Below are 25993 nucleotides of genomic sequence, written 5' to 3' on the forward strand. Positions count from 1 at the left end.
CAAGAGAGAATTTTTTCAATTCACATATACTATACACACCTACATACATTTCTATTCCTCATTTCTATTTCCCTTGTTTTGGCAACTGAGCATGCTCCAAAACACACAGGATACACACAGTTAATTTTTGGACTGGGCGTTACCATTCTGGGTGTGTTTGCTTGGATTATATATAGCTCACTCAGACATCAGGAAAGATTTGACCTACGAAGAGGTCCAATATATTTGTGTGTCACATGTTTTATGGGTAACATTTTTGGCCCTTTGTTATTTATGGAGGTGAGATTTGGCTGTGTTGTGTGTTGACTCTCTGTAAGTATTTATTGCTGTTAACATAATTCTGTCAATCTGCACATGCATCTGTTGATTATGGGCTCTTTGTCGATGTATATGGTCTAAATGTTGTACAAAGGTTGTTTTGGTTTGAAAAATACAAATGTAATAAACAGCATGTTTCCAATTTTTTTTTAAAAATGTCTTCATGTGTCTAAATAAAGTTTTCTGGTGTCCACAAATGTATGTATTTGTATTTCTTTTTCTAAGTTAAATCTGCTTAATGGTTGTGTATGTTCACTATTCGCGAATTCGCGAATATACAAAACCGCGTTCTCACATTTATACATGAAACCGGAAACGAAACTTTTGGTGCGTGCACACGTTTCCGGAAATTGTCCAGGCCCTGTCGTAAGTGTGCATCATGGCTCCTGCACTGTTTACAGCCGAAATCGTGGCATTTGTGTGTAAGGTAAGGAGGGGGTGTGAGTGTGCAGGGTGCGGGATGGGGGATGGGGGATGGGGGATGGGGGATGGGGGATGGTGGCTGGGTGGGTCGCTTATCTAGCGGGTGTGCAAGAAACTTTTGGTCTGCTGATCTGCGCATGCACTTTCTGCCTATTAGACGTGATCTAGAAGCTTCCTGTTATAGAAACTTCCTAGATGTGAACCTGTTCCCTATATATATATATATATATATATGTATGTGTGTATATATATATATATGTGTATATATGTATATATATATATATATATTATATGTATATATATATATATATATTATATTATATGTATATATATATATATATTATATTATATGTATATATATATATATATATATATATATATATATATATATATATTATATTATATGTATATATATATATATATTATATTATATGTATATATATATATATATTATATGTATATATATATATATATTATATGTATATATATATTATATGTATATATATATATATTATATGTATATATATATATTATATTATATGTATGTATATATATATATATATATATATATATTATATTATATGTATGTATATATATATATATATATATTATATTATATGTATGTATATATATATATATATATATATATATATATATATATATATATTATATTATATGTATGTATATATATATATATATATATATATATATATTATATTATATGTATATATATATTATATGTGTATATATATATAGATGTATGTATGTGTATCTAAAAAATATATATTATACAAAATATATATATTAGACAATATATATACTATGTATATATTATATACAATATATATACATTAGATACATTATAGAATATGTTATATACCATATATTAGTGTATATAATAGGGAACAGGTTCACATCTCTGAACTTTCTATATAGATATAGATAGGCATACCCTGCTTTAAGTACACTCACTTTATATACAATCGTGAGTAAGGACACAGCTTGTTCAGCTTGCCATGACACTGCTCACAAACCATAAGTGACAGGGATAACAAACTTAGGGAGCAACGACAGGGTACCCAGGTACCCAGGACTACACCATATCCATTTTGTGGCTGGCCAGCTTGCCTAGGTAATCTATCATGTCATAGTCCTGGATCCCCTTAACATGCTCCCACATGGTTTGGGAGTAAGGCTATGTCAATGTGGCCAAAATTTACAATGGAGCTGGTGTATTTTCATGCATCGAGAAAAGAAAAAAGGGATTGCTTCACTTTAAGTACATTTTCAGTTTCCATACATGCCCTGGTCCCATTGTGTACTTAAAGTGGGCTATGCCTGTATATAGATAGATTTGATTCGTTTCAACTTTTACACAAAATGAAACCCAATTATCTGTGACAGATTGCTCTGACGCTTTGGAATCTATCTAGATAAAGACAAATGTATTGACCCTTTTCATATATGCAAGATTAGAAACATTATATTCCCTAAATGCATAATGCCAAAAATTATTGCCTTACATACATCCATACACACTGCAAGCTCGGCCCCGTTTGTCTTGTCTGACACTCTTACCATCATAAGCTGGATCTGCACACAGCAGCTAATTGGTTCACCTGAGATGGAATCAGTGATCACAAAAATCTGGAATGGTCATGTCTTCAAAGGATTGCCTTGAACAAATCACCTCTAAAAGAAACACATGAGTGTATAATCACTTGTCTCAATGGATCACATTCCCAACACACCCATCTCACACTGCCATATGATAATGAATGGGGGTGTCCATTGCAAGTTAAATACACCCCCAGATCACATTGCTTTGTTAATTTACAGATCTAACTGGAATCTGATGGCACTGCTGTGAACCACTATGCCATCAAATTCTGCTGGGGACCTTTAAAAAGGATTATGTGTGATTGTGTGGATAATTATGCCACCTTAAATTTGCATCTCCCACATACCATGTGCAACTCTTGCAGGAATTGTGAATCAAGGATAATTCAGCACAGCTTAATGAACAGACACATTGAGGAGTGTAGGAACACACCGTCAGATTACCCGATCACACTATGGGGTTTTAACTCCTCCATAATTTTGCCACTTTGGAAACCAAGTGCTTACTTTATGTATACTTTTTAGACGGAACTACAATTTCTAGTAGGGTGATATCATTGCATGAGATTTTCCCTCACTTCCTGTCTTAGTGTCACCAAGACAGGAAGTGAGGGCAATATCACTGTGGGGAAATAGCTTGCAATTGTTGCCTTATAATGTCCATAGTATATATAAAAGGAAAGAATTGCTGGCTGTATCCCCACGGGAGATTCCCTCACTTCCTGTCCTGGTGACACCAAGACAGGAAGTGAAGGGAAATCTCCTGCAATGATATAACACTGTTACATGTTCTAGTTATGTAGCAAACTTAAGAATATACAAAGCAAACATCTTTTTTTTTCCATTTTGGCAAAATCAGGGATTCATTAAAAAACTATCTTTGTTTATCCCGTGGCTTGCAGGAAAAACATTTTGCCTTGATTCCACCATCAACACAGACAGGGGAAACCCTCCTGCGGAGCCATTGTGTTCTCCTGGTGCTGCCCCTGCCAGGAAAACACAGTGATTATTGCTAGTGGCTACAAGAGATGCTAGCGATAAGTGTGTGTAAAATCTGACAGACTGGTTGTACGTTGTCCTCCAGGTGATCGACCAATCAACTTGGGTACCTTCAGCCTGGCCATACACAGTTTAAATCTGCATCTCAAATGAAGCAATCCCATTTACATATAACACTCCATAAAGGAGAATTGAGGGGCTTATCAGGTCTGCGTCAAAAATTAACAGCCACACCCAATCAGACAGCTCGTGTTAAAAGGGACCTGAAAAGCAATCTGCATGGCTTGCTTTTCCAAGCATTGGCTAGTTTAGTGAGCCTGGACTAATAACAGTCACTGTAATGCTACCCATACTGCTGTCCTTTTAACATGGTGACAAAAGTTGATACCTATGCTACATGTGTGTAAAGTTACTTGCACCCTGCTAAATGGACAGCAATAAGGTTGTAAATACAGTGACTGCCTGTCCCCCCCTGATGGCGGCCCTGGGTGTGTCATGAAAGGCCAATTGAGAAAATGGCTATATCATGTAGAGGAAATCACCAGTGTGGGGCAACCTATGTCATGGAGGTAGATTTGGACATCGATGTATATGTATCACCAGAAATGGAATTCTTTGTTCTACAATATCTCAAAGACGACCTAGCATGTTATTTGAAGACTGTACTATTTTGGACATACTTGGACTCAAACATACACTGCTCTTTCCACAGCTCCTCCTCCTCTGGGGGTATGATAATGTATATACGCATCTTCACCAAAAGCACAAGATGATGTGTCGTCTCCGGATGAGGCTGCAGCGGAGATTTCAGTTTCTGCCTGAGATAGTGGATCTGCAGCGGGCCTGGAGTGATGCCAAAAGGCGCTCACCCAGGCTCCTGCTAAAGGCTGTGGAGCAAATCTCCGGTAAGTAAAAATATACATTACATGTGACCAGATAGGTTACAATTTTTTGGGTAGGTGGACATGTGTTTAGCTATGCAACAACACTAATACCAACACCCCCCCCCTCCCTCTCGCTCCTACCTTTCCTACCTCCATCAAGTGTCTCTTCACAACCTTTAATACTACTATGTACATTCGTATTTTTTATGTTTTTTTTTTTTCTTCTGCTTCTAGCCAAAGCGGACGGACGGCACCCTCTTGTGCTTTTGGTGAAGAAGGGGAGGAGGAGGACGGCCACACTCCAATACGCAATCAGAGGCAGCGAGCCATTTGAGCAGCTGAAAATTGTGGATCGTAAGTAGAAAATAAAAATGTTAGAAATTTCTAATCTCTAATCACATTTTACAGAGCCCCCTTTACATCGGAGTCTCCAGACTTACTACACTGTAAGAGGGAAGTGTGAAGACTCTGATATAAGGAGAGTTTGGGAACCATTATTTGAGGGGGGAAGCTGGGGACTCTGGTGTAAAAGGGAACTCTGTGTTCCCCAAAGCTCCCCCATACATCTGAGCTTACAGAGACCCTCTTACACTTCCCTTCCTCAGTCCACCACAGTCAAGGGCACAACAAGTCCCACTGCAGAAGGCTACCTGCTTGGACTTGTAATCCTCTCTGTAGGGGAATGAGGAAATACTGCCTGCTATGCTAAGACTTGTAGTGCCCTCTGTTAGGGACTAAGGATTCCTCAGTCCTCAACATTCTAGGGCACTATAAGTCTCAGCATAGTGGGCTGTCATACCTCAGTCCCTCACAGCTCGGGTCAAAAGCAACACAGTTAAACATCTAAAGGACAACTCCAAACAAAACTACCAATAATGGACAGAGTCCATATGCTCTATAATGTCAAAGACCCGCTACCACTCACCTTCCACCTCTGGTGCTGTCATTGTGTAGGGCAAAGGGCTCCATCTACACCATGTTTGGCTTTCAGGTCAGATAGGCAGGACTTGCTCAGCTCCACTCTCTTCCTTGGCAATTGACTCTGGCGTCATTGTGGATCTTTCCTCCTCTAGAAAACACCCAGGGGCCCTCTCCTTGTCCCCCAGCCACCCAGGGCCTTCTTCTCCTCCTCCTCCACCAACCATTTTCAGACTCTTCCAACTTCCCTTGGGCAACTCAACCCCTTTGCATAGTGGACACAACAAATCTATGACCAGCCTGCAAAATATCAAGTCTGGGCCTGGTTACCTGTATGTTCCGGGTCCAGGGCGGAGCTCTCCTCCCAGAGCAACAAATGATGATAGCAGAGTGAGTTGACCGGCCAGTCACTTCCTACTGGTGCAGGTACACACCTACCGATTCCTCCACATCTTAGGATAACATGATCAGACGGCCAATCCCCAGGCAGAGAAGGAGGAGTAAGTGTCAGCGGACAACAGACACCTGGCAGACGCAGTGAAGGGACTGCAGCACACTGCTGCAACTTTTTGATCCGAGGATTGAAAGCAATCTTTTACTTGGGAGATTTCCCTGACTGCGCCCTTCGAAATGTTGGTGCTCCGCCACTGGCCGCAAGGCCCCTGTAGGTGCGAGGCCTTAGGCGCCCGCTTAATTTGCATGGTGCCCTCCTGTTTTAAAACATGGTCAATGCATCTCATTGGTGTAAGTGCACTTCTATGTTCTGAATTGTAGGGGCATTGAGTATGGTGCTAGCATGATGAGAGGTTACTGCCTATTTGTGTCCATAAATAATATATAATGTTTTTCTTTTATTTTAGAAACCAGTGATCAGGATGTTGCGGCTCAGCCTTCTCAGGCCCCCTGTAAGTAATGTGGATGTGCTGGTGTGTTGTGTATTAGGTCGAACTTGGAGGAATGATTGTTTGTTTTGTTTTCTTTTGTGGTTGATGTAACTTCAGCAAGAGAGGAGCCTCAGGCAGGGCCAAGTCGCCTGGATCCGGGCCAGGAACACATTGGTGCCCAAGAAGAGGCCAATTGGTCTCAAGCGGATGAGGACCTGGGCTCTCCTCAAATGGGAAGTAAGTATTCTACATGTGTTTGTGTGTTCAATGTGTCCTGGGAAATCTAAGGGCTGTAATATCTATATTTTGCCATTGGGGTTATGTAGCAGCTGACATTGAGGATGTTAGTTGTGGAGGACTGGGGAAGAGGGGCTGCTGCTTACCCAGTCCAAAGTAACTACTACCTTCAATGTTTCCCAACTACTTTCTGTGTGCCTTTATCAAATAGCTTTGGTTCAAGGATTGTATTTGTGTCTTTGTGTTTCTAGGAGATACGACGCCATCCCCCCATGAAGGGACACCATCCCCCCATGTAGGGTCTCCCCCATCCTCCCCCACTCCAGGCTCCCCTGAACTAGTCTGTAAGTACCTAAAATTAGATTCTCACATGAATTGTGTGTGCTAGGATGATGTGTATCTAGGATAATCTAAGTTGGAGTCTAAGCAAGTGTAGTTTTGCTATATGTGACAGGAAGGTTGGTCATGAAACACTCTTGCTTAACCTTCATGTTTGCAAGGTGGTTTTGGGGAGCTTTACAGGACATGTTATCTTTTGTAAGTTATCTCAAGCCACCCTATTCTAAATTGGTGTTAGTTTCTCTACATTGGAAATGGTGTGCTTTGTACTTGTCAATTTTTTGTGGACATTGTAATTTAATCATGTCCTGATTTAGTCAACACTGAAAATGTGTGTTTGTCAATCTTTCATAAATACTCTTCCTCGGTAATGTACCACATTCCAGTTCACAATTTGTGTTCTTTTTGTGCAGTTTCTCCCGAGCCAGCCACGCCATCAACTTCGGGGGCCCAAAAAAAAACTGATGATGGTAAGTTGTGTGCTTTTCCAGGAATGTGTCTACTTAGTAAGTGGAGAAATGCTAACTGTGTATGTCCCCGCTCAGGCTTCAAGTTCCTCTAAAGGCAGCAGGTTCTTTATGTGAATGCATTCTATGCATTAGTATTCCAAGTGATAGGTGTGCATATTCCCCCTCAGACTTACTGGGACCATTTTTTACTGTCCACATTTTTGCACTAATACTTGTCTGGAACAGACTCCCCCTCCTCCTTAACTGAGGTGACAGCATGCCACTATTGCCTCCTGATGCTGTCACTCCTAATCATTGAGACCATCGGAAGGGAGGGGGGCAAGGCTGGCTCACAGTTAGGTGCCTGAACAGGCACAGGGTGCTTGGCTTCATCTCATGTGCCTCCATAGCAAGCTGCCTGCTGTGGGGTCAACCAACAGGAGGGAGGTGCCTAGAGGTGTGTACAGGGGCCATGTAAAAAGGAGGATTGTTATTTATCTTGTCCCCAAAAACCTAGAGAGTGTAAGTCTAACCTGATTAGTTTTCCACAGCCCTCCCAAAATATGTTTCCAACACTTAGAACAGGCAGGGCTGAGGCACCAAAAACATCCGAAAAACACAATCAGCACAAAAGCAGGGAGTACGTATCCTTAACGCTACAAGCTTCACCCAGTAGAATGACGCTTGCACTGTACAAATCTGCATCACCACCATATCAAAGTCTAAATAAAACTTTCAGGGAAATGTGGAGGGGTAATGAGTGGGTGTTAGAGCGTTTTCATGACTGCCTAACCTACAGTTAGCGTGAGTCCATTTGTTGATAAACTTTTTCTTCTCTCTTAACACAGCTGGGATGGCGGAAAGGAGATCAGGGGAGCAGACACATCTGCTCCGTCCACAACTGGCCCTCCGAATTCCAAAGGGTAAGTCTCTACTATGTGTCAGGTTCAATCTATAGACAGTAAGAGGGAGAGAGAACGCTACACAAACTCCAATGGTGATAGAGATAAATGTGTGCACATGTATCGTGTTGACCAATTGAACCCAAAACACCTTACATTCTTCTAAATGATTGCTTGTGTTGACATGAAGAAAAGCCTTTTACTTAGCTTTGGTGAAACTGCTACTAACATTCCAAGCCATCTTATGTAACCTTTTGAACAATTTGCTGTGAAAGTTTGAGTTTAAGGTTTACACCAGCAATTTAGCATATTTGCTTCAGAGTGTTGATAAAAGCCAACCAATAGACTCCTAAGCATATTTGTTGAGGCACATTAATTACAATCGTTGTTTGGATCATTTTGCATAAAACTAATTGTCATGTCTTTTTCTACCCAGGACACACGCACCTCACCTATGAGGTCCTTTTGGAATACATAACATGGTGCATCGACCGAATCTTGGTTTTGGAAGAAACTTATGGGGCCGATCCAGCCCCTCAGGAGCCATTTGTCAGGAATGTTTCCCCCTTAAAAAGATTATAGTTTTTATTTTTTAATTTGTTTGGTTAATTTTACAATGTTTTTTAACTGTCACATTTCGACATTCGAAAAAAAATATAACAAAAAACTTTAAAAATTAAAAACCCTTTTTTTTGGGACCAAAAAAAAAAAAAAAAAATTAAAAAACCCTCGTTTTTGGGAAACAAAAAAATTAAAAAATTAAAAACCCTTTTTTTTGGGACCAAAAAAAAAAAAAAAAATTAAAAAACCCTCGTTTTTGGGAAACAAAAAAATTAAAAAATTAAAAACCCTTTTTTTTGGGACCAAAAAAAAAAAAAAAAAATTAAAAAACCCTCGTTTTTGGGAAACAAAAAAATTAAAAAATTAAAAACCCTTTTTTTTGGGACCAAAAAAAAAAAAAAAAAATTAAAAAACCCTCGTTTTTGGGAAACAAAAAAATTAAAAAATTAAAAACCCTTTTTTTGGGACCAAAAAAAAAATAAAAATTAAAAAACCCTCGTTTTTGGGAAACAAAAAAATTAAAAAATTAAAAACCCTTTTTTTTGGGACCAAAAAAAAAAAAAAAAAATTAAAAAACCCTCGTTTTTGGGAAACAAAAAAATTAAAAAATTAAAAACCCTTTTTTTTGGGACCAAAAAAAAAAATTAAAAAAACCATCGTTTTTGGCAACCAAAAAAAATATAAAAATTTTAAAAAAACCCTTTTTTTGGGACCCAAAAAAAAAACAAAAAAAACAAAAAAGCCTTGTTTTTGGCAACCAAAAAAAAAAATGTTTACAAAAAAGCCTTGTTGTTTTTGGTAACAAACTAAACCAAAAATGTTTACAAAAAAGCCTTGTTGTTTTTATGGCAACCGACAAAACCAAAAATGTTTACAAATAAGCCTTGTTGTTTTTATGGCAACCGACAAAACCACAAATGTTTACAAATAAGCCTTGTTGTTTTTATGGCAACGGAAAAAACCACAAATGTTTACAAAAAAGCCTTGTTGTTTTTATGGCAACCGACAAAACCACAAATGTTTACAAAAAAGCCTTGTTGTTTTTGGTAACAAACTAAACCAAAAATGTTTACAAAAAAGCCTTGTTGTTTTTATGGCAACCGACAAAACCACAAATGTTTACAAAAAAGCCTTGTTGTTTTTATGGCAACCGACAAAACCACAAATGTTTACAAAAAAGCCTTGTTGTTTTTATGGCAACCGACAAAACCACAAATGTTTACAAAAAAGAATTGTTTTTGTGAAAACCTTCCAAAAAATGATGTCAAAACATAAAAAATGTTTAAAATGTTTATCTAAATTATATTTAAGTATGTTGCTCTTTGCAACACAAATGTTACATTGGCAATTTAGTTCATTCTATTATATATTGTAATATATTTTTTGTACGCTACAGTTGGTAGACACCCACATGTGTTATTAAAACATTTATTTTATTACCCAAGTTTTCTTTTTGGTGTACACATCGAATGTCTTTTGTGTTGTATTTGTTTACTTGAGTGGTGTGGTCTGTAATTGTTAGTATGTTGGCTTTGGTTTATGTTAGCCTTGAGACTTGTTTTGAAGCTACATTTGAAGGGAGACCTTTTCTTGGGTCGTTATGTGAACATTGAGTTATCTAAATTTACATGAAATCATATGTTTGGAGATAGAGAAGCACGTGTGTATAAATGCCTACATTAACCAGGGCCATTACTTGGCCACCAACACTCCTAAAAAACCAAAGAGCAAACACAAACTAATCATTTTGCATAAAATTTTATTTCATCCCCAAAAGAAGCACTATAATAAATCATATTGTGCCACCCTCAAATTAAAAAAAAAAATGGCCCAAAAAATTGGCCAATGTAAATCATTAACAAAACTAAACCAAATTAAACAAATAAACAAAAAATCAAGTTGGTGGTCGTGCCTGAAGCAGTGTGGTGAGCATTGTTAAGTTTCCTGCCATCAAATGGTGTGCCAAGAGTTCCATCTGGTCTGGGGTTAACTGTAGAGTTGTGCTCAAGTGGCCCATTAGGATCATATCTTCTGTCTGAGGCTGCTGATGATGCAGGGTGTTGAACGTTGGAAATGTCCCAGACAGAAGATGTTCGGCCAATAGTGTCATCTGCTCTGGGGTCAGCCTAAGCATTTGGGCAACGTGTGCCATTACCATGAGATGGGATCGTTGCTGCTCCAAGGCTATTTGATGCTGCTGGTGGTGCAAGGGTTGTGAAGATGTGTGGGGAGTGGTGGTTGATTGTTTGTTGTGGTCCACGGTGCGGGGGCAAACGACATGTCGCATTGGTGACAAAAAAGAAGAACGGCCTGGGGAGGAGTGAAGTGATAAAGGTGTGGAGGGAATGTAGTCAGGTGGAAGGGGTACTGTGGAACCAGTGCGCATTGAGGTTGTGCAGGAGGATTGCTCATTGAGGGGTGTGGGAGTCCGAACGGAGTGTGAAGTGCTAGGAGTGGCTACAGGAGGAATTGTCCCATCCCCAGCTGCCTGACAAGTGGCCAACACTGGCATTACCCTCCCACTACCACAACCTGCAGTGGCAGGTGAGTGAGATGTTTGGGAGGGCTCTGCCAATGGGGCATCTTCAGATCCAAACAGGCATTGGCGTGTGGCCAGCACCTGAGTGTCAACACTTTGCCGATCCCGTTGATGCTGGTCTGCTAAACTTACCAAGCTGTTACGCATATCCTGTTGAACCTGTAACATATCCTGGTGAACCTGTACCATTGTTGCTACAGATTCCTGTATGAGCCCGAGCAGACGTACTGCCTCAGTAGATTGCTGAGTACGCCTCCTTAACTCATTTTGGACCTGATACTCATCAAGCAGCCTCTCGGCTACATCCAGCATAGATGGACGAAGTTGGGTAGGTGACAATCCCTCTGCATCTAAGGCTACCTGAAAGCAGAAGAAATAGACCAAATCATTATCAAACATCATGACTAAATATTTCAGATTAGTTTGACAACTTAACACCCCAAGCAGAACGTTGAAAAGTTTGATGTGCTTCTAATGAGTACTTGTTCATTGTAAGATTATCCAAGCTAGCAACACTTCTGATAATGGGTACATATTATATTGGTGTGAAAAATATGACAAAGGCAAAAAAGATTCAACATGAAGGTGTTCCCAATTAACCCTGGTGTGGTAGGTTGTTTATGCTTTTGGTAAATCTGTTACTACACCAATGACTTTATACATCTACGTATGTTGTCTAAAATCTTGCCATCAATCGGCTACAGGACAACCCAACCAAACGATACCCATGAATTTGGACCTGGAAAATCAAAGACGGGCCGGACTTTAAAGATCCTGGATGTTTTTGGAACATTAGTGGCACACCAAATTATAACATAATTCCCTGATGTTCAAGATAGAACTCTTGTTGTGCTGGTGCATCGTCAGAATGTCATAGCACTAATTTAACACACACAATGTAAGCCACATCTAGTCCAAAATCAATGCTACCATTGAAATGTTACATGTGCACCTTGTTCCCTTATATCACATACCACAGCACTGGATGCAGAATCGTCGCCAGCTCCTGATCCAACTCCAGCTGCAACGTCAAGAGGGGCCTGATGTTCTTTTAAAAACAAAAAAAAAAAAACATGTTTAGTACATAACCTTAGTCAGTAATGATTATGGCCAGATTGCCCTCCTAGCTTCATGAATGAAGCATTGAGGCCAAACATTCAAAAGTGCTTTCCTGGGCTCATAGGACACTTGCTAAACCCTCCCAAAGGTTAAGAAGGCTTGGTCTGCCTACTAATGACGGCACCCATTAATGCTGTCAACTGTGTTTTGCAGGGTAAACATCTAAAAGGCAACACTCTTTCCTAAGAAAAAACATGTGTGTTAATGGGGTTAATAAGATTCAAAAAAACATTATTTGACTAGACATACCAACACCTTCCTCCAGGCCTAGCTGCACTGGGTGTGTTCCCTGCTGCGGATCTTCTGTAAAGGACATAGCAATATGAGCTATCTTGGCAAAAAAAAAACATCTACATTGTTTGGCACAGTATGATATTGGACCTACCAGGAGGAGGGTCAGCACTGATGTCAACACCTGTGAGTCCGTCTGGTTCGCCAAGCTGCATGGGCTGTGGAGGGGCTGAGATCCGTGCTACAGATGAACAAATTGCAGGTTGGGGAAAACAAAAAAAGGACAATTGGAAGGGCAAGTATCACATTCTCTTAATGTCACACATAGGATAGTAGTTAATCTTTTCCAAACAACTCACACAATTGACATCCAAGATAATATCCTACCTCGGTGCAAAGCATCCGAATCTAAGTCCTCTCTGGTAAAGATGGTATCGGGTCCTATGATGTTCAAGAAAGGTAATTGATAATCCCAGAGAGAACTTCGTGCACGTTCATCCAGCCGACCTTGACGGTCATAAAGACCCTCCGCAGCCCATGCAATTAGCTTCTTCCGAACGGACCCACAGATGTCGTTGACCTTCTTCCGCACACTGTCACGGTGGCGAGGTGCTTCACCCAGTGCATTTACAGCATCCCGGATTTCATCCCACAATCTGTTCTTCTCTGTTACTGAGTAAGACGCGGCCCTGGTCCCATGTATCGCCTGATATCTGGCCATATAGGCGTGGACCAGGGCACAGCACTGATTGTGGGTGAAACGGGGAAGCCGGGGTAATGTGGACAAGCTGACTCTGGTGGACGGACCCGCTCCAGGACTACTGTCAGAAGAGCCAGCTTGTCCACTTGGTGTGTTAACACCTCCCCCGGCTTCCTCCTCCGGGATGGGGATGGTGGACTCCCTCATGGATACAGCTGGAGCCTCCCTCACACCAGAGCCAGACGATCTGCCCACCCTGCCCCCCCTGCCCCCCCTGCCCCCCCTGGCCCCCCTGGCCCCCCTGGCCCCCCTGGCCACCCTGCCCCTTCTCATCCTTCCAGTGGGTGGGGCCATGGGAGCACGAGGTGGGCAGAGAATCTGGCTGTCCAGCAGCAGCAAAGAGCCCCAAACTCCTAAATCTGAAATGACAAAAGAGAAAACAGAAAAAACAGGATTTGCAGATTGCTCTTCATATACAGTATAATTAGTGAACAGTTACAGAACACACTTACCTAATGGCACAAACAGACTTGGTCGTGGTGGTGGTGGTAGTAGTGGGCAAAGAGCAGAAGAGGCTGCAAAGAAAAGGAAAAAAAAAAACACATAAGAAAACGCATATGGGTACAAATCACACGAGGCCCTCCAAACACTTACCTAATGGCACAAACACGGTGGTGGTGGTGGTGGTGGCAAAAAAAGCAGAAGAGGTTGCAAAGAAATGTAAAAAAAAAACACATAAGAAAACGCATAGGGGTACAAATCACACGAGGCCCTCCAAACACTTACCTAATGGCACAAACACAGTGGTGGTGGTGGTGGTGGTGGTGGTGGTGGCAAAGAGCAGAAGAGGCTGCAAAGAAAAGGAAAAAAAAAAACACATAAGAAAACGCATAGGGGTACAAATCACACGAGGCCCTCCAAACACTTACCTAATGGCACAAACACAGTGGTGGTGGTGGTGGTGGTGGTGGTGGCAAAGAGCAGAAGAGGCTGCAAAGAAATGTAAAAAAAACACATAAGAAAACGCATAGGGGTACAAATCACACGAGGCCCTCCAAACACTTACCTAATGGCACAAACACAGTGGTGGTGGTGGTGGTGGTGGTGGCAAAGAGCAGAAGAGGCTGCAAAGAAAAGGAAAAAAAAAACACATAAGAAAACGCATAGGGGTACAAATCACACGAGGCCCTCCAAACACTTACCTAATGGCACAAACACAGTGGTGGTGGTGGTGGTGGTGGTGGTGGTGGCAAAGAGCAGAAGAGGCTGCAAAGAAATGGAAAAAAAAAACACATAAGAAAACGCATAGGGGTACAAATCACACGAGGCCCTCCAAACACTTACCTAATGGCACAAACACAGTGGTGGTGGTGGTGGTGGTGTAATCCTTTATAGGCAAAAGGAGGCTGCAAACATTAAACATACATGAGAAATCGCATGACCTACATACGTGCACATAATAAATTACAGTTATCAGGAAAGCAAAAATGGTGTCTTTGGAAGCTGGGAAGGTAAGGGGGCAGGTTTAGATGCCAAATCTAGACTGCACACCTTTAACAAACATGAGAAAACACATGTCCAAACCACATGCACATGGGGCCAACTGCCAATGATTAAAAGACACTTGAGGGGTTCCCAAGCTATTGTGGGTTGGAGGGGATTCACCATAGACAACTTAAGCACACCCAAGATAAGTACAAATTGTCTCCTTCCTTTTTTTTGGGAGAGAGAGATACAATTGTCTTACCTCCAGATAATGTAGGTTGTGGGTCACAGGGTCTTGCTAGCACATAAGAAACATCGATCTATAACATCCAGCAGCCATATTGGCCATGTGCTCCTTTTATAGCTGGCTCACAGGTGTGATAATTAGCGGCCGTTTCTATATATATCTGCGCATTCGCGAATTTGCGCGTTCAAAATGGAGGACGATATCCCAGACGCATTAGATGGTGCAATGCTGGCATTTATTGGTGCCTTGTTTGAGGAGGCCCTGGCACAGGAGGCAGCAGAAGGTGGGGAAGCTGCAGCAGCAGCAGCAGCAGCACCTCCAGCAGCAGCACCTCCAGTCCGTGTGCCCTTACCTCGCCAGCCACGCATTTTTGCTCCAAGGATCTATTTGGACAAGCTGCGGGATTCTGATGTCAGGAGGAAGTTCCGGCTCGAGCGAGGAACTATTCTACACCTCTACCAGCTCATAGCAGAGAAAATTGACCCGGACACACAGCGCGGCCATGCGGTGCCCGGCATGGCCAGATTGCTGGCCACTTTGTATATTTTAGGGCGTGGCAGCTTCCAAGCCACTTCGGGAAGTATCATGGGCATTAGCCAGCCCACAGTTTCAAGGGTGTTCATGTTGGTCATTAATGCCATAGTGGATATAGTGCCCAATTTTATCCACTGGCCACAGAATGAAAATGAGTGGAATGAAGTCAAGTTGGGTTTCTACCGGCGGGCACACATGCCGCAAATCCTAGGGGCAATCGATGGCACCCACATAGCCATTAGGCCCCCAAGGAGCCACGAAAGTGAATACCGGAACCGCAAGCAGTACCACTCTGTGAACGTCCAATTAGTGTGTGACGCCAAACAGCGCATCATGAGTGTCAACACTGGTCACCCAGGGTCGTGCCATGATTCCAGTATGTTAAGAACAAGTACTCTGTACGAGGTGTTTGAAAGTGGACAAATGCCCGAAGGGTGGCTTATTGGTAAAGTATTTTGTCTTAACAACATAAACTGTAAGATTACATAGACATAGGAATAAGCTACATCGGTGTACACCCTGATTTAAGCAAAGCCTACCTAAAATGGATGTGTTAGGAGTTGTCAGGCTGTTCACACACAACCAGATCAGCAGCTTAGCAGCTCACAAAAGAAAGATTTGCAAAGTTGTCTTTGAGTCCAATGAAGGTGGTTAACCAATGTGTAAATGGTGTCCTCTAGCCACCCAAAGAAAACCTACAAATGATTCCAATGGTATTGCCATATCCCCAAAGTACTTTGCATAAGTGAGTCAATATTGGTTTCCTCACTCTAGTTGCAGATATATTCCAGAAGTAAGACCTAGGCTAATGTAATAGGAACAAAATAGGGGCCAAGTTGGAACTTGCAAGAGAAACCCACCACTTTGTGTGTCCTTTTTCCCATTTGTATTAGTGATTTAGGCAGTTAGACAGAGTTGAGATGTTTCATATGATTTTTTGCAAACAGACGAGCAGGTTGTTTAGTAAAATGCCTAATTGTCTCCCATTTTGAGGAGTCATCTAAAGTCACATGATAGGAAGAACTAATGTATATTTTTCTTATTTTTCAGGGGATGCTGGTTACCCGCAGCTGACGTGGCTGATGGCTCCAATCAGGTACCCCCAGGGCCCAGCAGAGAGGAATTACAACAGGGCCTTGCGGAGAAGCCGGAGTATCATTGAGTTGACCATAGGTCTTCTCAAGTCCCGGTTTCTCTGCTTGGCCCGGCCTGGGGGTGAACTCCTGTACTCTCCTACAAAGGCTTCCAAGATCATCCTGGCGTGCTGCGTGTTGCACAACATGTGCGTTGCCCGGGATGATTCTTGGGAGCTGACGGAGGAGAGGGAGCCAGAGGTCCGTCAGCCGGCGGCCCCCAGGCGGCGGAGCACCGCTGCCGGTATGGCCACCCGGAATACCCTGGTTGCTAGCCACTTTACATGTAAGTACTGTAACCGGTCAAGATAGGGCATGTGTATTAATTAGCTAGTTAGCAGAGGTGCCACTCACAGGGAGACAGAGGGTGATTATCATCTGCCAATGACACTTGCCATTGTAGATAAAGTGTAGTCAACATTGGTAAAATTGTGTTACTTGAGCAAAAACATGCACCTCTAACCATAAACATGTTGGTATTGTGAATAGTGTAAAGGGCTGAGAAGAGCTGGCAGGTGTTTATTTGTGTCTATGCCACCTGTGTAGTTATTGATAACATGAACGGCTGCTTGGTATCTTATGGTGTTGTAATTTTCCAGAACATCAACATCTTGGAATCATGGCACGTACCATGGGAAGCCTGTGGTGATGGGCTGTCTGGCGTCACAGGTGTGTATTCAAATGTTTACATTAATGATTTCTGGTTTGTGTAAGTTGGCATAAAATGTGTTATTTCACTCGTGATGTCGAAATTAAATGAAGTTCAGAATGAAGCAAACAGGCATTAAGATGTGATTTTCATAATGAAATGTCTTATCCTTTGTTTTATTTTTCCAGGAGTGGTACTGCTTGCGGGTGTAGGTGGTAGAAACCCACCTTGATGGACTCCACTCATTTTCTTTTGTGGTCAGTGGATATTTGGTAAGGCACATGGCCAATGACCAACATGAACACCCTGGAACTTCGAAAGTGGCTTGGAAGCTGCCCAGCAACCTTGCCATGCCTGTCCCCTATGAGCTGGTAGAGGTGCAGAATGGATTCTGAACTCTGCCGGAAGTTGTGGAAGACATCAGAATCCCGTAGCCATGGAGCAAAGATCGTGGTCTGGCGCTGTAAAGGCACACGGACTGGAGAGTGACAATATTCTTTTGCTGCATCCCTCCTTCTGCTGTCATTCTCAAATAAATAAATACATTAGAATTGAACATGTGTTTTTTTGTTTTGTGTGGGTGCCTACAGACAAAAGGGCCATCCACACTGTAAGATTTAGAGAAGACTTTATCCTTCCGATTGACATTTTCTATGTAGTGCAAGGGCCTGCCTGATTGCATCCAAATTGAAAGTGTTGAGGTTTGAGCTTCTATTATATGGTTTGGTTAAGTCTACAGGAAAAAGTCTAGACAAATTGTTAGTGTATGGCCCATTAAGCTGCCAAGGCCGGAGTTTTGCACTTTGCATGCTGCTTGTACTGGTGATGTGAGGGGTTGTAATGTAGAGTAGGGATGTGACAGTGTTGTGTTGAGGTGTGAGGCAAATGTAGTGTTGGACTATGAGGGTCTGTGTTGTTGAAATATGGAGAGAGTCCAATATCAGACACCTATGTTTATTGGTCAAGAAATTGTAAGAACCATGGTAAATATGTAAAGAATTGCATCTCGATAAAACTAGGACCACACTCATAAAATCAAAATTGTGTTGTTTCCATTGATGTGCTTGAAATTTGGGTAGGACACCCCCCTCCCCCCCCAAATTCAAGATAGTTTAAAAAAACTGTTTAAAAAAATGAGAGTGAAAAGAGATCCCAAGTGTAGTGATGTGATTTGAACCCATGACGTTGTGAACTGCAGTGAAGTTGCAAAGCACTTAGCTATTGTGCAGAATAAAGCTGTATGGTGGAAAAAAAGGAGTGTGTTAAGGCTAAAAAGCACATATAGCTAAAGAACTAAACATTGTATGGAATGTGGGAAGAAGACCATGGTAAAATTGTGAGGTTTCATCTTGCCCTGAAGTAGGGTAGGGGTTTGGTCACTTGCCTTTGGTACTTTCCTTCATAAGATCGATTCGACACACAGACAAGATCAAAAAAACACTTAAAATGGTGTAAGCTTGCAAGCGCTTCTGAGTGTAACATTATTTAGCAATATATATGATGTAATCCGTTACATTTTAGCAATATAAACAAAAAAAGAAAATAAAAAAAGTAGGTGGAGATGGTAAGCCTCGAACCTACAGCAGAGGGAGATGAATTACAGACATGTGATGTGTGCACTAATCCACTAGCCCACATCGCTATGTGAAACTGCTATAAGCACGAAGACATAAGTTTGCGAATTGGCGAAGCCGCGATCGTAAGTGAATCCCGCTGACGGCGGAATTCATTATTGCTGTTTTACTCGCCAATTCGCCGCAGCGCCAGTTAATTAATTTGAACGCGGCGAAACTGAAACACGTCATAGAGGTTTGAAGCTGCAGTTTCTTTAAATCCGGCCCTTCCTGTCTAGTTTTTTTTAACAGAAAAGAAAATCTTTTCATGTATTCAGTACCAGCTGACACAGAGTAATATACAGCAGCATGCAGGAAAGTGACATGAATATTATTCTTCTCACCTTCTGTGCAGACATGGTAAAAAAATGTTTTAAATAAATAATCCATATCAAGGTGTGTTAAGTTGGCAATATACAGGGCTCATTTCCTCCAATTCCTGATGAACTGGGTAAAATTTGAGCCGTGGTTGGCCCTGTTCGCCTCCTCCCATTTGGCGTCCTTTCAGGTGCAGCCACTGGTAAAGTATTCTGATTGCTGCAGGTGCCGCCTGTTAGAATACGGTAAGTAATACGGTAGAAAGCCGGTAGTGGAGATTTGACCATCCACACTTCTCGCATTCAGCCACTCTTACGAATCTAAGGTGTCATCAGTTTAAAACTGATGAATATGGATCTAAGTTACATTAGTTTACATCCATTTTTATAGTTGTTGCTGAAACCAATTTTATAGATGACAAAAGTTTCAACAAAAAATGTTTATTGCCTAAAAATGGACACAAATGAAACTGACATAAATGGACATCATCCGTTTACATTCATTCAGAACTGTCTAAACGGAAAAGAATGCAGCCTTGTTCCGCTTAAAAAATGGACCTGAACGGACACAGATGTAGGCAGATGTAAACGCATGATCACTTTTTTTATTTTTTAATCTTTATTTTGTGCATTGTGCAATACAATTTATTAACCCACAACACTATTCCTAATCTAAATATCAGTAATTATGTCACAGTGGTTGTGTGGCACTAACGTTCCTGAAAAGGTAAAGGTGATTAATAATACATTTCTATTTTCTGGATTGTAAGATAGGTATGGTCACAATTGCTGTTATTCTGGAATTAATGATTATGTTACGTTTATCTTTATATTATGTGTACCATACATACTTTCAATAAAAAACTTTTCTGATTTAAAAAAAAAAATAATCCATTTCTAGGCAATAACTAACAAAACCATTTTAATTAGATCAGCTACTTGTTCAGGGACATTAATAAAAAAAACTTAAACAAAAAAATACAAGGCAGCCTTGAATATTAGGACCAGTTATCTCTATAGGACTTTGTTCTATTACCTCATATAGGAGTCCACTAAAATCAAACCTCATTGCACAGTGATTTTCTATGTTATTCTTTTCTTTTCTCTCTTCATTCCTTTAATAACGTTGGATCATTTACATCCGTACACATTACATTGTGGCTCAGCCTTGATCTGTCTGTAAAAATTGACATACGTATCCAGACTCAACGGGGAGGGGGGGAGAGGGGAAAAGAAAGAATCAAAGAAAGGTACGGGGAAGAGAAATATGAGAGGCCAAGAAAGGCCAGAAAATCGTCCCTGACTAAGGAGACCACCTCCCCATCCCCATCAGGAATTTAGCAAAGCAATACCTTCGTCAGATAAAATAAAGATGTTCCAGAGTTCCCTGGTCTCGTGATACAGCTTACAATGCAATGTCAGCACCAAGTCTTCCATCTTATTGATAGCCTCGACCCTCCGTAGCCAGTCCTTTACCGTGGGGGGACATCCACTTTTCCATAACGCGGGGATACATGCCTTGGCTGCGTTAAGTAAATGACGAACCACCGATTTCTCATATCGCCGTGCAGGTATATCTGATAAGTGAAGCAAGAAGAGGGCCGGATCCTCCTGAATAGGGTATTCCGAAAATTTTTGAGCAATAGACCTGACCTCAGACCAATAAACTGACAGTTTCGGGCAAGACCAAAAGATGTGGAGTAATGTTGCGTCATCCCCCCCACAACGCCAGCAATTTTCCGACGCGTTCGGGAAGATCCTATGGAGTTTGTAAGGTGTATAATACCACCTAGTCAATAACTTGAAATTGGTCTCTTGGATTTTTGTGCAGATAGACGATTTAAAAGAAAACGAAACAATGTTCTGTATTTGCGATGGTGTAAAGGTACGATGTAGATCAGATGCCCATTTAGTCAGGCATGGCAAGGGAGTTCTATCCCTCGGGGTCGTAAGTAAGCTATATACTAAGGAGAGCGTATGTGGCAGGACCCCCTCTTTCAAGCAATATTCTTCAAATATAGTCAAACTACGTGCGAAATGTGCAGGATTCGGAAAGGTATGTAAAAAATTATGTAATTGTAGAGCAGACCAAAAGGTAAGTCGAAAATGGCCATCCGCGGCCTTCAGTGCCTCCACTGTCGGCCAGCTATCCAAGACCAGAAATTGGGAAGCCAGAGTATACCCGGATGCGCCCAATGTCACCAAATCTGGTGACGAAAGGCCCAGCATGAACCGCGGGTTTCCAATCACGGGAAATAACGGGGAGCAAGGAAAGGAGAGAGAGTACCGCACACTAGCCTGATGGCATACTCGCAACGTGGTGCCCAAAAGCAAATCAAGGCTTTAACACAACAGGAATGATCTGTATTTTAGTCATGCGACTAGAATTTTAAACTATCTTTGGTCTGAAAATAGTTTATTCTTTAAAAAAGGGATCCTTATTCTGGTGTGTACGCTATGTAAATTGAGCCTAATTAAACAATGGAATGTAAAACTGTTCAAAGACATAATATGGAAGAAATATGCCGCCATGGGTCAATCATTCATTTGTTGCTGTGTGTTCTTGGGAAACACCGTTCATAGACAAGAAATGCTCTAAACTTCAGTCTGTAAAACTGAAATTTATTAGCAGCAATAGACAAGCAATTTTTTGCATTTGTAATCCATTTTGGTGTGAAAAAAAAACAATAGTATACAAAACAATTGCACTTTTCCTATACCTGAAAGCTTCAGCAATTTCCACGCATGAATCTTTTTCTCAGTAGGGTAAGGCTTGCCATAGATGAGTCATCTTCTTTTTTGTTTAACCAGCGGGTTGAATGAAAGAAAATAACTTGATTCCCCCATTCACACACTAGATGTGGATGGGGAAATTCTCCCACTGCGCTTTTGTATTCTGACAGTGGGAAGGTTTCCCCACCTTCAGAATACACTGATTAGCACCACGGACTATAGCTGGCAGCGCTGATCAAGAGAAAAATTTCCAATAGGCTCTTTGCACATAAGTTGAGGGATAGATCAACTTGAGTACAATCACCCTGCCAATACATGGATAGAAATCCATCCAGTCCCTACTGAATTACCCAAATTGCGATCCATGTATGGCTTAACACAATTTTTAGAATAATCTTTTGCACTAGATTGTACCAAAGATCACTGACAAATATGGCAAGCAGTGTCTTTATATATAGCAAGCCTAACTTTGTTTTGGGTATAGCTGTCCTTTCATTGTTACAGCTAGCTGTAATTTTATGTTACTGTTCATTGTAAGTGAGGGATGAAACCCAGTTTACTGTTGGTTGTATAATTTTGCAGTTTTTATAGGTTTAGTTCACTTTGAACAGATTGTTGGCCGATCAAGACTATGAGAAACTCACCGGATTGGTTTTCCATTCGTAATTCTGTAAAAGTTTTAGACCTTTTCTGTGTGTCCATGCAGCATCACCAAGGAGCGGACTGAGGTGATCATTCAAGGAACGTCCAGTCTAGACCCCAGTGACCCTAATGCCGTGTGGGAGGAATATGAGTTTAAATGCAAGCCGGGAAATCTGACACGGCGTCCCTGTGTGATCAGCCCTTATCACTACCGCCTGGACTGGCTGATGTGGTTCGCTGCGTTTCAGGTAATTACCTCTTTGTATTCCTGTGTATGTGTTCTTTTTGTGGCTACAAGAAACAAGATACGTGTCGGTATAATGTATAAGAATAGGCAATTGTCCATTCAATTTGTTTTTTATTTTCATAAAAGAAGATATATTTACCTGCTCTGTGCAATGGTTAGGTCTGTAAGGCATCTGGGTGGATCCTGACATTATTGCCGGGATCCCTCTCTGCAGCAGTTCTGTGACGTCAAACAAAACTACCGTACATTCCCTTCAGATTTTGTAACAGTGTAATGAATCGGGGTCCTTGTATGTTAAAAGTGCACCTATCCTTGTGGCCTCATTCACATAAACACTTAGCATTTCCTGTGTGCTGAGGCGTAAAATCAACAGCACTTTCTGACGCCCGGGAAGACACACATGTTATGAACAGACGCTTATACAAGTTAATGGCTGTACGTTGGCCGGGCTTGGGTAAACACCAATGACTTCTCTCCGAATGGCAGAAGCCATCAGCATCTACCCAAGCACAGCTGCGTACAGCTATTCACTTGTATTGGTGACTTTACATGGCACATGCTGCTCCCTGGGTGCCAGAAATTGTGCATTAAGCCTTGCATTTAACTGGGAAAAATCAAATACCATATATGATGTTAAACATGGTGTTTTTTTTGTTTTTTGCTGAACCCCTTTGACATGTACAACACTGCAAAAACAGCCTACACATTTCTGACATTAGTCCTTACTCAGCCGTGACGTCTGACGCACTAACGTCTGAAACGCGTAGGCTATTTTTACAGCGTACTTTATTGTTCACGGCATACCTTTAAATAAAGAATTAAAAAAAAAAAAGAAAGTGGAAGTTGTGCACAGGCAAAAGAGACCGTATTAATAAAACATTAGTGTTTTTCTGTGCCAAATTAAGAATTCTGTATTAAAACTAAATGGGAAAATTTCCCAAGAATGAATGTCCTAAATAAAACATTCATTATAGAAAAAAAAAAAATAACGGAATACTATTTTTTGGATGTCATCCTGAGTGCCGACCATCCCTTTCCTTATTCTGGCACATTGCAGGTGTCTGAAAAGAAAGTGGCCGCACACCAAAACGATGACTTGATAGTAGCAAAATTGTATTTGTACAAATCTGGATACAAGGAACAACAGAATGGAAATGGTAGACACGTTTACACGACCAACAGCGTGCTTGTTCACTAGTGTTCAGTAGTGAACAAGCACGCTATTGGTCGTGTGAAACGCGTCTACCATTTCCATTCTGTTGTACCTTGTATCCAGATTTGAACAAATACATTTTTGCTACTATCAAGTCGTCGTTTTGGTCTGCGGCCACTTTCTATTCATTTTCCTGTTATCTGGTGGCGATCCAAGGTCCAGCACCCACGGCTGATTGTGGATATAGATCTACCTGAGCGGTGTACATCTTCTTTTCAGTACATTGGAGGTGTCGGCAGCCTCGAGGTCTGAGCATCAGGTGGAGCTGTTATAATGGAAGGTTCCAACGCCTATACACCTGTTTTCCCCCAATCCTGTAAGTAGACCTGTTGTTTCCCACAGGGTGACAAAGCTGTTCATTCTGCAGTAAAAATACACAACAGTGTTGTCACCCTGGGTTTATTTACTAAAGCTGGAGAGTGCAAAATCAGGCTAACTTCTGCACAGAAACCAATCAGCTTCCAGGTTTTATTGCCAAAGCTTTATTGAACAAGCTGAGGTTAGAAGCTGTTTGGTTTCTATGCAGAAGTGAGCCCGATTTTGCACTCTCCGACTTTGGTAAATAAATGATCCCGTGTCACTACATGTGGTAGTCTTAGATTGACATGTAGTTTTAATGGAACTTGAAAATAAACAATCACTAGTTTAAAGCATAATTCCAGGTAACATTTTTAAGCAGATACAGAAACCATTATTTTTTTTAAAAAAAGCTCTAACCATATGAACAATAGCTGATCTTTGTAAGCACCCCTGTCAGTGTTATATGGTTTATCCAAACCCTTGTAACTGTCCTTTTTGCTGAATAGCTTAGCTTGCATGTAAACAGAGAAATAAAATAAAGGAATGTTCAGCAAAAAAGGACTACATATATTGCATACTATGATTACTGGTATTAACCACTTAAGCCCCGGAAGATTTTACCCCTTTCCTGACCAGGGCCTATTTTGCGATTCGGCACTGCGTGACTTTAACGGACAATTGCGCGGTCGTGCTACGCTGTACCTAAACGAATTTGGCGTCCTTTTTTCCCACAAACAGAGCTTTCTTTTGGTGGTATTTGATCACCCGTGCGATTTTTTGATCATGCGCTATAAACAAAAAAAGAGCGTCAATTTTGCAAAAATAACAATATTTTTCACATTTTTTTATATGAAATTCCAAAAAAAAAAATGTAAAAATCAAAATTTTTTAACATTTTAGGCCAATTTTTTTTTACCATATGTTTAGTAAAAAAAATCTCAAAGCGTATTTTGATTGGCTTGCGCAAAAGTTATTGCGTTTACTAACAAAGGGAAAGATTTTTGTTGTTTTTTTTTTTTTAACGCGTAATGGCGGCGATCTGCAATTTTTATTTGCGTGACTGCGTCATTGGGGCGGACAGATCGGACCCTTGACTGACATTTTTGACACTTTTGGGGTTACCAGTGACATTACTACAGTAATCAGTGCTATACATATGCACTGTTACTGCGAAAATGACACTGGCAGTGAAGGGGTTAACTTTTTTTGAGAGGGAGGGGTTAAGTGTGTCCCTAGGGGCGTGTTTCTAACTGTGATTGGCTGTGGCTTGATGTGTAAGAACAGTGATCAACGGTCCTACATAGTAGAACCGTTTGATCACCATTCTTACACAGGGAAGAATGACAGGCGGCTTTGTTTACACTAGCCGCCTGCCTTTCTCCCGCTGTCACGGACGATCCCGAGTGCCCGGCGGACATCGGGTCCGCCGGGCACACGCGCGGGGGGGTCCGTGACCGAGCGGGAGCGCGCATCCAGCGGCGCGCCCTCGCTCCCAAAACCCTTACAGTCTAGCGACGTAGCCCTACGTCGCTTTGCCTGTGAGGGGCTGACTGCCGATGTAAATAGTCGTGTGGCAGTCGGCAAGTGGTTAAGTGCATAGTGGTACCAGAATACAATATTGTTCGCTATGGTGGTCCTTTACTGTATTTCTGTCTCTAGTAGGAAGGTACTCCTAAATGTAGGAGACATGTAGTCATTGATCTCTGTTGTTTTGTCATGTATAGTAGCATTAGCAGCATGTGGACAGTTTCATACAT

General features: G+C 41.4%; 1 protein-coding gene across 1 annotated transcript in view; it reads left to right on the plus strand.

Annotated features, from left to right (window-relative positions):
- Positions 1 to 25993, plus strand: part of LMF1 (lipase maturation factor 1) — a 641107-nt gene that overhangs the window by 592337 nt on the left and 22777 nt on the right. The window contains exon 9 of the mRNA XM_082261255.1: positions 22541 to 22724. Within this exon, the coding sequence (XP_082117381.1) occupies positions 22541 to 22724 (184 nt within the window). The remainder of the gene's footprint in view (positions 1 to 22540; positions 22725 to 25993) is intronic.

The sequence above is a fragment of the Pelophylax lessonae genome (assembly GCF_965119305.1).
Source record: "Pelophylax lessonae genome assembly, chromosome: 6".
NCBI classification, from domain to species: domain Eukaryota; kingdom Metazoa; phylum Chordata; class Amphibia; order Anura; family Ranidae; genus Pelophylax; species Pelophylax lessonae.